Here is a 14,158-nt window from a genome sequence, read left to right as displayed (position 1 = left end):
GATTTATTTTTCTATGGGAAATCTGAAGTGCGATTCTGTAACTCATTTTTTGAGTTACCGACAAAAATCGGTAAAATTAAAACGCAAAATTATGAATGAAAAGTTGAAATAAAAGTTGACAACACTGTCGCTATCGGTAGAACTTTTCGACTACTTTTTATTGATCGCTTACTTACCGAAAAATATCGTTAATTACCGAAATTATAAGCATTTTAATTTTACCGACATTTGTCGTTAACTCAAAAAATGAGTTAGAGAATCGCACTACTGATCGCCGGATTTAGCAAATAAATCCTGATACTGCGCTAAATCTGGCTAATTAGGTCATATGTAAATGTCCTATTACTCGGTCACGATGGTTAGAGTTATACCGCTCATGATCGGTCTCCACTACCTTCTCTGTTAAAAGCAGGGTACGCCACTTGCAGGTGAAGGTTGACGGATGACGTAGAGGCTATATAACCGCTTCGCTATCCCATATATCCTTCTCGTCGATTATGAAAAGAACTAAAAAAACTGGAGATGTCACAAACTGTCAAAAACCTTTACTACAATCTCGAGTGTTAAACAAAGATATCTTTTGTCTCCTTTGCTCTTCTCGGTGGCGATCGATGTCGTAGAAAGACGTGTCTACCACGATAAACCTACCTCTAGGTTTATCATTGCGTGGGATACGCTTAAACCTAACAAAAGATTGGAACCGCTGGATTACGCAGAGGACAAATGCGAACTCTCGCATTGGCTTTGCGACATGCAGCAACAACTGAATGAACTTGCGAGAGAATCAACAAAAGGGGACCTTAAAATCAACACGTCAAATACCAAAGAAATGATAATAAACTCTACACCCACGGAACAACTAAACCTCTTGAATTCATGTGTCGAACGAGTACAGGTACCTTGGAAGCTGCATATCCGAAGACGGCGGTGGCAAAAAAAAAAAAAAAAAACAATGAAATCCGTAAAGTTCTCGCTTCATTTATATAATTGCGGAATGAGTGGAGAATAAAGAACGGCCGAGACGAAATCGGTTGCCTTTTCATTTATTCTTTTACTAGAGCAAAGCGAAGCAAGCAACGAGCTGATTGAGTTTCGGCCTTCATAGCGCCAAGGGTTTGAGAGGGACTTAACCGTTGACCTCGATTCATTTATTCCGGATTCAATGTTGCAACTCTTCAGATAATTTAGCTACTTGTTCCGCTTATGCTCACCGACCAACTTGTTAACTCTTCAGATGATTCAACCACTTGTTCAGCTGCCTGACTCTGGGGTCACTTAATCGCTCAATCCCGTCACCTCTGCTGGAAAATTTGTTCTCGCCAGCATTTATATAGCGAGCGGCTGCAGCAGAAGGGTTGGCAGATCTCTGAAGAGGTGATTATTGTACTCTCTGAAACTAGGCCAATTAGATTTCTCATGAGTGGTGAAAGTACGGAGTTCAGAGGTGATGAAATTAGGCCGTCTGCTAATGGAGCCAATTATGGGACCCAAGAAAATTTACGGTTTGCCAGGTCGTTTGTCAGAACTGTGACGCTCTCTCACTCTCATTGACGTTAAAAAACGTTTACTTATCAATCTGCACAACCAGCACTATACCCTTCTGAGGTGAGATTCTCTAACTCATTTTTTGAATTACCGACAAACATCGGTAAAAATGAAACGCAAAATTATGAATGAAAATTTCAAATAAATGTTGACTACACTCTTGCTATCGGTAGAACTTTACGACTGCTTTTTATTCGTCGCTAACTTACCGAAAAACATCGGTAGTTACCGAAATTATAAGCATTTTAATATTACCGACAATTGTCGGTAACTCAAAAAATGTGTTAGAGAATCGCACTACTGGTCATTTTCGAGAACCGAATGCCTTAACTCATGATGAGCATAAAAGTCCCCAAGATCAATCGGCTATGACCTTCTAAAAGCAGACGACAATTCACTGGGGCCTGTGTTCACGCATCATTGGCTTGGCTTCTTTTATCTTTTTATCAGATATGAAGCGGACCAAGAAATAGATTTCAATTGTTAAACGTCAAAACTTATCAGAAATCCAGAGGATTTTGAATCAGAATCAAATGGAAGAAACACTCATATGTGTTCGAGAAAATTTTCTGCTGGGTATCCTCTAATAACTCTACTTTTCTTTTTCTCCCTCTCTTTTTTGCAGACACGTAATACATCTGTAAGTGTCGATGACACTTCTGAAGTATTGACAAATGTTGAAGAAAAGTTTCCACCGGGCGGCGGCGGCAGTACAGATGACAACAGCCAATTATTACAGCAGCAACAGCATTCTGAGGATTCCGAAGTATTGCCAAAATCTTCACACAACGTTCAAAGTGGCGGAACATCATCAATGGTGGTAGTGGCAACCCCAACATCATTGCCACTAGAAACATCGAACACAATAACGGCGACCACACGACGACGACGGCGTTCACCGCGCCAACGAAAGAAACACCAACACCACCCCGTGAATATTGATTCGAGTAGCAGTAATCAATCACCAAAGAAATCAGAATTCGATAGCAGTAACAATAGCAGTAGTAATAGACCACCAAGTAGATATCAACGAACACCCCGAACTGCATCAGATCCTGATACAGATTCTTCATGTGATTTGTATGCAGCAGGTCATCAACGACAACAGCGACAACATGGCGAGGGACAGAGGCAACGGCGTTTATATCGTGACATACCTAATACCACAGTTACTTCCGTAGAAGAATGTACCGAAGATATTGTTTTCGATGATGATAACAATGAGTATAACAATGGAAATGGCAATGACTACGATTCGGAGGAATATGACGAGGAGAGTGTTACAACAGATTCCGACAATGACGATAATGATATAGATAATGAGGGAAATGGTATTGATCGTGATGAAGTGGCTGATGATTTCGCAGAGACTTCAATGGTTCAGCCAAATAAGCCTAGACTAACGATTAAAACCGGTAATAAACATAAAACGAAAACGCGTCAATTTTCAAAACAACGAACTCCCTCAAATGAATCATATGAAGCGACTAGTGGACGAATAATATCAAAAAGTCAAATGAGAGGTAAGAAAAACTGACAAAGCTTCAACTCTGCTCAAAAGAGTGAAAATATCGGCATTATCTTTAGATAAGACACAAGTGATTGTTGGTCCTTCGATTAAGAATTGCTTTGTGTATGTCAGTCTGAAGGCCTCGATGCATAAGAAGCCTCACCGGTTGACTTTCTTGCCGAGGCAATTTCAAACTAAGTTTCTAACATAGTTCCAATTCACATTAGGCAAGTTTACTTGCGGCAAGTTTCAGTTTGTATGAGAGACACGTAAGGGGTATGGAAGTGGAAAAAATAACTCGTACCGGCAATTTTCAGGCAATTACTTTTATATTTTTCGTTTTTGACATTATTTCCAATGTTTTGTAAACAAAACTTGTCGAAACAGAATTGCTTGTATAAACGCAAGAGACAATTTCAAAAGGGAACGAGAAAAATTGCCGCAAGAAAACTAGCCCAATAAAAATCGGCACATAACTTTTATTTTCAGTAATTCATTTAGTTAATAATATGGTCTGCTTTCATAACATAAAGGAAAACAATTTATCGTAGTAAAAACTAGTAGCTTCTTGCAGGTTCTGGAGCACAGCAACAGTTATTCCTTAAAAATAATACAAAATTTTCATTAGAAAAATACTTGTTTACTTGAGCCGGTCACAAAAGGAAGAGAACGCGGATTATGAACTGTCAAAAAATTTTAGGGTTGCCATCATTCAATATATTACAGTTTCTCTTTTTATTTTACTTTTTATTCTTTTTGTCCCGATCCATACTGGAGCGATTTTAATGAAATAATTCCATGAAATTAGCCGTCATTAGATCGAGTTCCCAACTACATTAATTTCGTAAAATTACTTTAGTATGAATCGATCTAAGAACGCCTAATTTCCTCAAATTATTTCATTGAAATCGCTTCAGTGGGGACCGGAACTTATCAGAAGCCAGTATCGAAATTTTAGAAATATGTTACCCTTTTCCTTCTATTCATGTACGAATACGCCAGGAAAAAACGTAAGTCAGACAGCGAAATTTCTTATGTATCTAGGCCTTTAGTTGGAATTTTACTAATTCAACCGCTTAAATTTTGTTGTTCTTTTCTTTCTGTTACCCTCTATTTCAGAGTTTCGTGAAGCATTTCGTCTATTCGATAAAGATGGTGATGGTTGTATTACAAAAGAAGAATTGGGAACCGTTATGCGGTCCCTGGGACAGTTTGCACGTGTCGAAGAACTTCAGGAAATGTTGCAGGAAATTGATGTTGATGGTAAGTTATTGTGTGTGTCTGGTTACTTGCAAGTTCTCACTAGAAGAAATTTATCCAGCAAATATTCGCAAGTTCTCAATGAGGAACAGAGAGTTAACAGAGACAAAAAGAGTTAACAGACAACTTTCTGTAATAATTTGTACAAATTGTTGCAAACTTTTGAGTAACCAGGCAGACTTACATTTTCTCTAAGAGAAGAAGTTAAGGGACATCATTCTGTGAGCTCTAGGAAAATATATGGCAATAGGGAGATTAAGTGCTCTGTTACATCTCCTGAGATTCACTATTGACAACTTTATATTACATAAACCAATGGTATATATTCTAAAGCCCCGTCAAATAGTGTCCAATCCATATTGGCAGTCACTTTAGGACACCATGTACAATTCAATTACCTGAGTATAACTATGGCTGAAAGACTACACTTTTTGCTCACTCATTTTGTTTTGGAGAAACTTAAGCGGACATCATAAATTACAATACAACTCTGTAACTAAGACATAAAGGCCAGAACAGAATCAATCGTCGCTTGCTTTGCTTGCTTCCCCAAATGTCAAATTATAAAGGAATGCCAAAGCCTCTTTGCAAATCCGCCTGCGTTCCCCTTTAGGAGGCTCTGGCATTCCTTTATAATTTGACATCTGGGAAGCAAGCGACGATTGATTCTGTTCTGACCTTAAACGTTCGGCATAAAGGCCTCAGCAAAATGGTTCCGTTGAGTGAATCAACAATCACAAACCCAGGGGCCTAATTACGACTTTCGATTCGATCGAGTATTTGCTCGTGAATGAAAAAAATCGAACTACGAAAATGTCAAAAAGTTTTACAAAAATAAATCATGTCGTACATTTTTCTAGCACAACTTCATTCCGAAATTATTACCCAAAGTATTATTCAACGATTTCAATAAATATTTAAATTTTTTCATTAATAATTTTGTTTTTTTTTTTTAATTTTTGTTTAAAACTAAACACATTTTTACCATCTACTTTCTTAATGTTGTTTGAAGAGCACATAGGTTTTCATAGTTCAATTTTTTCATTCATGAGCAAATACTCCATCGAATCGAATATCGTAATTAGGCCCCAGGGCAGGCTCTTCGATATCGGATTAACAGTGTACACATGTTTGTATGTTTGTATCGTTTTTCTGTGATGGGAGCAGCATATCGCGGAATGTCTGCTCCGGATTTTTTTGGTCCTTGCCGGGACGGAGGAATACCCAGGAACAATATGGATTTGCTCGATTTGTCACATTCGCAACCATCATACTCAAACCTCGGTGAGATGCAATATATGGCGGGAGTGGGTGCATCTCAGGGGTTGTTCTAGGCTCGTCCATGTGAGGGACTATGTTGCTGCGTGAACAAAGCCCCCAGTGAGTCGTCGTCATCTGAATGCACGACTCTCCTGCAGGCGTCCTAACAGCAGCCGCCGCATACACAGCACTTTACGCCAACCGGGGATGTTTCAATCCCTGAAAATGGATTCTTTTTGCAATTTAATTGCAATGGACTCCGAGGTAAGATCGAGGAAATAGTCGAAACCAAGCTGCAGCTTGCAGTGTTGTGATGGTTACAACGTACTGAGGAAGGATTGCACCAGAAGTGGAGGTAGGGATAAGCTTTCCCATTGCACCAGTCTGTTCAATACAGACTTATTTCGCTTGAGCTCCAATGACCCGTACATGGAATGTATGGGGGTAGCAGTCAGTATACATCCCGCCGATAAATAGCTATATTTCAGGCTATAGGCCCAACATTAGCCCACTTTTGGAATGCCATAACCGTCTGGTCTTGGGGGACTTAAATGCTCATCATTCAATCCTCGGCAATGATCATAGTGGTGTAGCGCTGTCTGAGCAGATTGATAGCTCTACATTTGGCACGGACAACGGACAGAATCAGCGGAAATTGTGACAGCTCGCCAGATATATAACCATCGTGTCACATGGTCTCACAAATGACGTTACCTGGCAACCCGCCGTTTCTCTTGGGTCAGACAATCTCCCATATTTACCTCCATCAAAAGACCGCCTGATTGTATCACCCCTGAAAGCCACACTTTCAGCAATCATGGGAAAGATGATTGTACTAGTTTCAGTCTGTTCAAATTACCCCCCTGTCTCAAATTACCCCCCTATATGGAATGTATATGGGTAGCAAGTAAGGTGTGCCGAGGTGGAGTTGCCGGGTTAGTGGTACGTAACGTGTACATTCCGCCGAACTGTCACAGTTCGTCAGATATATAAACATCGCGTCGCTCGTCTAACAAATTACGCCACTTGGCAACCCGTCGATTTTCTTGAGTCAGATAATCTCCCCATAATTGTCTGCATCTGCAGATCGCCCGATTGCATCACCTCTGAACGTCGCACTTTCTTCATTCATGGGAAAGCTAATTGAACTAGTTTAAGAGAGTCCACTAATCACCGCTTCATACTTCTGCCAAAACCTTCTGATGTTCGGGTAGTAGAAAGGACGTTCCCAGACATCATCACTTCTGCAGCCGCAAGCTTTATACATGCAGGTCGAAAACCCGAAGTGAGACCAAATTTCCCAGAAGAGTCGGGGAATTAGTAAATGAGCATGATGATCTTCGTCGAGCCGAACCCAGTGACCCCAGAGTCACTGAGCTGACACCGTAAGTTAACAGGTTGGTCGGTGAGCATAAGTGGAACTACATAGTGGTTAAATCGTCTGAAAAGTTGAAACATTGGAGCCAGAATAAATGAATTGTGGACAATGGTTTAGGCACTTTCGAACCCTGAGTCAAGTTTGCCGACGTTATGCTGGCTGACCCCGGGAGTGACAGGGCGAAGAGAAGAGAACATAAAATCTCTTCTTGCCGAGGAAGAACCACCACAATTTACAAATGATGATATTGCTAATGCCATTAGGAACGCGTTCGGTCTTGATGGAATCTCGACGGTAATGCTGAAACAGCTGGATGAGGCGAGAGTGGAGTAACTCTCTAAAGTTCTTAAACTGTTGCTAGCCACCCACATAGTGCCCTAAGACTGGAAAAACTGAAGCCAAATAATGATGCCAGCAAAGGTGAAACGTACAGAACGGTTTCCATATGGTCGCACATAGCAAAGACTTTAATTCTCTTCAGTGTCAGAAAGTCGGAAGAAGAAGTCAAAGCCCCGTAGAGTGAAACAGGGAGTTCCCCAAGGTTGGGTGATATCTCCGGAACTGTTTTACGTCTGCCTCTCCTGTATTCCTCCCACTCCAAACGACATTGAGATTGATTGATTACCTATGCGGATGATTGTATGATCTTGGCGTCGTTCCCTTTCCTAACGTAATTTGTGAAAGGCTGCAGTCCTATTATTTGACTGATCTTACCACATTTCACCGCTCATTCTCTTCAGCACATGGACTGCGTATATGAGCATTTGGAATTCCGACCACAAACTGAGATGTAGGAAAAAGGTCCCTAGCCAGCAGTGCTTGGGGTGCAGATAAAGAAACCTTGTTGACCACTTACAACGCGATAGGCCGGTCTGCGGTAAGCTATACGGCGCCAGTGTAGTCCGCGAATATAAGTGCAACACGGAAAAATACTTAAATCTGTCAGAATGTCGGCCCGGGAACTGCAAAAGGTTTCCTCATCATGTCTTCAGTGGACCATCTACATGAGGAGACAAAGATTTTTCCGGTACAGCAAGAAATTGGCTTGCTCTCGTTGCAGTACTTGCTTGGGTGTTACCGTGAGTGCCATCCTAATCACCATATGGTGGATAGGACTCCTTCACCCAGGCAGGAATCTTCATGATCTAGAAAGTGAGGTCTCAATCGTAGATTTCCTGAACAATTTTTGAAGACATTCTGCCGACCTAGAATCGTGGATTTCCTAAAGAATTTGTCAGGAAATGTTACAGTCGCAGAAACGTGGATTTCCTAAAAAATTTTTTTGGGGTATGCTGCAGTTGCAGAATCGTGGATTTCCCCAAGAAGTTTTGAGGATATTCTGCAGACCAAGAATCGTGGATTTCCTAAAGAATTTTTCAGGACATGCTGCTGTCGAAGACTCGTGGATTTCCTCAACAATTTTCAAATACATTCTGCCGAAAAAGAATTCTGGATTTCCTCAAAAAATTTTGAAGACATTCCGCCGGCCAGAAATCGTGGATTTCCTAAAGAATTTTTTAGGACATGCTGCGGTCAAAGAATCGTGTATTTCCTCAACAATGTTTGAAGACATTCTGCCGACCAAGAATTGTGGATTTGCTAAAGAACTAACAATTTTTGAAGACATTCTGGACATGCTACAGTCGCAGAATCTTGGATTTCCTCAACAATTTTCAAATACATTCTGCCGAAGAAGAAGACATTCCGCCGGAAATCGTGGATTTCCTAAAGAATTGTTCAGGACATGCTGCAGTCGCAGAATCGTGGATTTCCTCAACAATGTCAGAAGACATTCTGCCGGCCAAGAATCTTGGATTTCATAAAGAATTTTTCAGACATTCTGCCGTCCAAGAATCGTGAATTTTCTGAACAATTTTTGAAGACATTCTGTCGGCCAGAAATTGTGGTTTTCTTCTACAATGTTTGAAGGCATTGTGCCGACAAAGAATTGTGGAATTCCTCAAAAATTTTTGAAGACATTCCTCCGGCCAGAAATCTTGGATTTCTTCAACAATTTTTGAAGGCATTGTGCCGACAAAGAATTGTGGAATTCCTCAAAAATTTTTGAAGACATTCCGCCGGCCAGAAATCTTGGATTTCCTCAGAAATTTTTGCAGGCATGCCGCCCGACAAAAATCGTGGATTTCCTAAAGAATTTATCAGGGTATTCCGCCGGTCAAGAGTCGTGGATTTGCTAAAGAATTTTTCAGGATATTCTACTGGTCAAGAACTTTGAATATCCTAAAGAATTTTTCAGGACATGCTGCAGTCGCAGAATCGTGAATTTCCTCAACAATTTTAGAAGACATTCTGCCGACCAAGAATCATGGTTTTGCTCAACAATTTTAGAAAACATTCAGCCGGTCAATTGTCTTGGATTCCCTAACGAATTTCCAGGACATTCTTCAGTGGAACAATTTCCAAAAGAATTTTTCAGGACGTGCTTCAGTCGCCCAATCGTGGATTTCCTGAACAATTTTTTAAGACATTCTACCGAGAATAATCGTGGATTACCTAAAGAATATTTGAGGAAATTCTGAAGAAGATCAGAAGTTTATTAGCAATAATAACTCTCAGGTCTATTGGGCGTATGAGTATTGTCGCTACTAATACGCCATACCTATCGTTTGATTTTAAATATTTGATAGATTCCAGATTACAGTTTTATGTTATGTACTTTCTTTTTATAAATAACTTATTTTTATATTCTCAAATAGGTGATGGGAATGTTAGTTTTGAGGAATTTGTGGATATCCTTTCAAATATGGCATACGAAGATAAATCTGGACTCCCTTCGGCTGATCAAGAAGAAAGGGAATTGCGTGATGCATTTCGGGTATTCGATAAACATAATCGTGGCTATATAACTGCTTCGGATTTGAGGGCTGTTCTACAATGTTTGGGAGAGGATTTAGATGAAGAAGAAAGTAAGTAAGGGAAAAGAAACTAAAAACCATACTACATACGTACATTCCATACAATGAATATAACACCCCAATATGCTTCCCCGTTTACTTTATAAACCAATAAAAACATATTTGCATATTCTTGACCTTGCACTTTATGTAGAATATTAATAAAGTTTTCTGCAACTTTAAACTAATAAAGTTTTTATTGTTTTTTTTTTGCATATTTGTTTCCTCCCCCACTCCCGCCCTCTCTAGTTGAAGACATGATTAAAGAAGTGGATGTAGATGGTGATGGTCGTATTGATTTTTATGAATTTGTGCATGCCTTGGGCGAACCTGAAGACTCTCAAGAAAACGACGAGGAAGAAGAGAATACCACATCACCATTGCCAACACCAAAATCGAATGTTTCCATAACATATGAATAAATTTTGAGGTTAGATGAAACGAAAAAAAAAACGAAGAGAACTCATTTAAATTCAAGAGAATGCTAAACACGAAAAAAACCCCAGACAAGGAAACACCATAATAACAAAAACCAAATATATGGAATAAAGTAATCAAAATTTAAATAAAATATAACAAACTTTTTTCTAACATACACTTAGCTTCAGGATAAGAAAAACAGGTTAAAAAATATGAAAAAAATATTTATCAAAAAATACGAATATAATGTGTGAACTTTTCTAAAAGACTCTCTCATAATAACGAAATAAATAGGAAAAAAAAGTACTTTTAGATTTTCAATAAAAAATCCCTCGAATTGCTTAACCATATTGCATTTTCGAAAGTTTAATCTTAATTTTAGTTCACTACTGCGTATTAGCGTTGCCGGTACGTATACGCTACATAAGAAGTTACTAAATTCTGTAGTGCGATTCTGTAACTAGTTAACGACGGAATTACAGACAATTATCGATAACTGGAAATTTTTATTTGCTTATAATTTCGATTAAACCAAAGTTTAGACATTTTATTTTTAATTTTAACGATTTTTGTCGGTAACTTAAATATTAGTTATGGCTATATTACACCATATGTTTTTTCAAATGTATGACATCAGCTGGTCTCTATATTAGTATACCCAAAGTGACAACATACACGTGAAAAAGCATATGGTGTAATATAGCCATTAGAAAATCGCACTACTATTCTCAATTGAATAATTTTCAAAAAAATTTAGATTTTAGCAACGAATAGGGAATTCTATCGTATCAGTGAGCCATTTTATTTTACTATCTATAATACCTTACCCTTCACTAGTCTAATAAGGCGCCTTTCAGTCATATTTAAAGCTCTAAAAATCCCAGTCGCAGAGGAAACTTATCGAAAAAAGCTATTAAAATAAATGCTCTGTTGCAGAACCTGCCAGAAGCTACTATTTTTTACTTCGATAATTTTTTTTTCTTTATGTTATCGAAAAATATATAGTAAAAATTAGAAGATTCTTGCAGTACTGGAACAGACCTATAATGATACAAAGTTTTCGCTATAGAAATATTTGCTCTGCTCCAGAACATGCAAGAATCTACCTTTTTTACTTCGATAACATTTTTTCCTTTATGTTATCGGAAAAATTGTATAAATTAGTAGATTCTTGCGGTTCTGGAACAGACCAATTATTTATAACAACTTTGCCCACTAGAAATGTGGTTGACAACAAATTTTTCGGGATAGAAAAATTGTCAATTGTTGCTATCGATAACTTTGCATAATAGAAATATTGTTATCGACAACTATTCTATATGGAAATGTTGTTAACGATAAATTTTCTAAATAGAAATATTTTTATCGACATCTTTTCTATAACGAAAAATCCTTGTCGATAACAAAATTCTGTAAGAGAATTTTGTTATCGAAAAATTTTCTGTAAGAAACTTTTGTTATCAATAACGTTTTTATATGGAAGAGATGTTATCAAGGACTTTTCTATATAGAAATTATGTTATCAATAACTTTTCTATATCTAAAAGTTGTTATCGTTAACTTTTAAACAATGAAAAGTTATTATCGAAAACTTTTATGTAACGAAAAGTTGTTATCGACTACTTTTCTGTAAGAAGATATTATTATCGACTAATTTTCTATATAGAAATGTAGTTATTGACAACTTTGCTATATATAAATGTTTTGACTGTCGATTTTTGGAAATATCGCCTGCTGTCACACTGCCCAACAACCACAAACACTCTGTGGTTGCCTAATGACTGGCAAAATTAGCGGTCACGCTGGCAAGCAATCGATATTAGAGGAAAAGTCGACATTCAAAACTGATTGTGTGTGCCTCGCTTTAAGCTGGATACACATTGCCAGTTTTGAATGACAGCTTTGTTGGTGCTTGCTAGTGTGGCCGTTCATTTTTGTCATTCATCATGCAACCACAAAATGTTTTGTGGTTGCTGGACGGTTGGACAGTTATCGATAACTGCGAAATATCGACATTCAAAACTGGCAATGTGTACTCAGCTTTAGAATTTTTGTTATCGGTAATGTTTTTTGGATATACATCTTGTTATCGACAACTTCTCTATATACAAACGTCGTTATCTACAACTTTTCTATATAGAAATGTTCTAATCGACAATCTATATATCGAACTTTCGTATCGTTATCGAAAAGTTTTCTCGACATTCACAACTGATTGTGTGTGCTTCGCTTTAGAATTTTTGTTATCGGTAATGTTTTTTGGATATACATCTTGTTATCGACAACTTCTCTATATACAAATGTTGTTATCAACAACTTTTCTATATAGAAATGTTCTAATCGACAATCTATATATCGAACTTTCGTATCGTTATCGAAAAGTTTTCTGTATAGAAATGTTGTTATCTACAACATTTCTATATAGAAATGTTCTTATCAGCAACTTTTTCTATGGAAATATATATACATAACTTTTCTATACTATATAAATGTTATCGACAACTTTCCCATATAGCAATCTTTTCATTTTTCTGCATAGAAATGTAGCTATCGACAGCATTCCTATATAGAAATGTTGCTATCGACAACGTTCGTATATATAAATGTTGCTATCGAATACTTGTCTATATTAAAATATTGTTATCGGCAACTTGTCTATATAGAAATTTAGTTATCGGTAGATTTAGGTTTCCTAGTAGCTATCTTCAAAAAGCTTTAAAAACTCTAATCCTTTAAAGCTGGGTACACATTGTCAGTTTTGAATGACAGTTTTGTTGTTGCTTGCTAGTGTGGCCGTTCATTTTTATCATTCATCATGCAACCACAAAATATTTTGTGGTTGTTGGACGGTTGGACAGTTATCGATAATTGCAAAAAATCGTCATGCAAAACTGACAATGTGTATTATACTTAAGCGGCGTACACATGATAAGTTTTGAATGACGATTTTTTTGGACATATCGATAACTGTCAAAATCTTTTGTGGTTGCCTGATGACTGACAAAAATGAACGGCCACACATGCAAGCAACCGATTATTTGGACAAAGCTTAGTTCCCCGCTCTACTTCTATTTTAAAAGCCTTTACAATTATATAAATGTTGTTATCGATAACATTTCTTTATAGAAATGTTGTTATAGACAACGTTTCTTTATAGGAGTGTTGTTATCGACAATATTTTTTTTATAGAAATGTTGCTACCGACAACACTTCTTTATAGAAATGTTGTTATCGACAAGTTATCTATGTATAACTTTTTGTTATCGGCAACTTGTCTATATAGAAATGTGGTTAAAGACAAAGTTTTTGATAGAAATATTGTTATCGATAATTTTCTATACAGGAATGTTGTTATCGATAATTTTTATATATAGAAATGTTGTTATCGACAACGTTTCTTTATAGAAATGTTGTTATCGACAACGTTTCTTTATAGAAATGTTGTTATCGACAACGTTTCTTTATAGAAATGTTGTTATCGACAACGTTTCTGTATAGAAATGTTGTTATCGACAACGTTTCTTTATAGAAATGTTGTTATCGACAACGTTTCTGTATAGAAATGTTGTTATCGACAACGTTTCTGTATAGAAATGTTGTTATCGACAACGTTTCTGTATAGAAATGTTGTTATCGACAACGTTTCTGTATAGTACTATAGAAATGTTGCTATCGACAACGTTTCTTTATAGAAATGTTGTTATCGACAACGTTTCTTTATAGAAATGTTGTTATCGACAACGTTTCTGTATAGAAATGTTGTTATCGACAACGTTTCTCTATAGAAATCTTGTTATCGACAACGTTTCTTTATAGAAAAGTTGTTATCGACAACGTTTCTTTATAGAAATGTTGTTATCGACAACGTTT

The 14,158-nt window shown here is 37.3% G+C and overlaps 1 protein-coding gene across 4 annotated transcripts in view; it reads left to right on the top strand.

Annotated features, from left to right (window-relative positions):
* Positions 1-10,527, top strand: part of LOC141396590 (uncharacterized) — a 76,803-nt gene extending 66,276 nt beyond the window's left edge. For all 4 annotated transcript variants that reach the window (XM_073972161.1, XM_073972162.1, XM_073972164.1 and 1 more), the window contains 4 exons: positions 2,171-3,068; positions 4,175-4,318; positions 9,671-9,880; positions 10,118-10,527. In XM_073972161.1, coding sequence (XP_073828262.1) covers positions 2,171-3,068; positions 4,175-4,318; positions 9,671-9,880; positions 10,118-10,290 — 1,425 coding nt within the window. In that variant the 3' untranslated portion in view covers positions 10,291-10,527. The remainder of the gene's footprint in view (positions 1-2,170; positions 3,069-4,174; positions 4,319-9,670; positions 9,881-10,117) is intronic.
* The last annotated feature ends 3,631 nt before the right edge of the window (positions 10,528-14,158 follow it).

The sequence above is a fragment of the Musca autumnalis genome, unplaced genomic scaffold (assembly GCF_047663935.1).
Source record: "Musca autumnalis isolate F117 unplaced genomic scaffold, ASM4766393v1 scaffold_3, whole genome shotgun sequence".
NCBI classification, from domain to species: domain Eukaryota; kingdom Metazoa; phylum Arthropoda; class Insecta; order Diptera; family Muscidae; genus Musca; species Musca autumnalis.
Note: the sequence above shows the minus strand (reverse complement) of the source record. Positions and strands in the feature narration are given on the sequence as shown.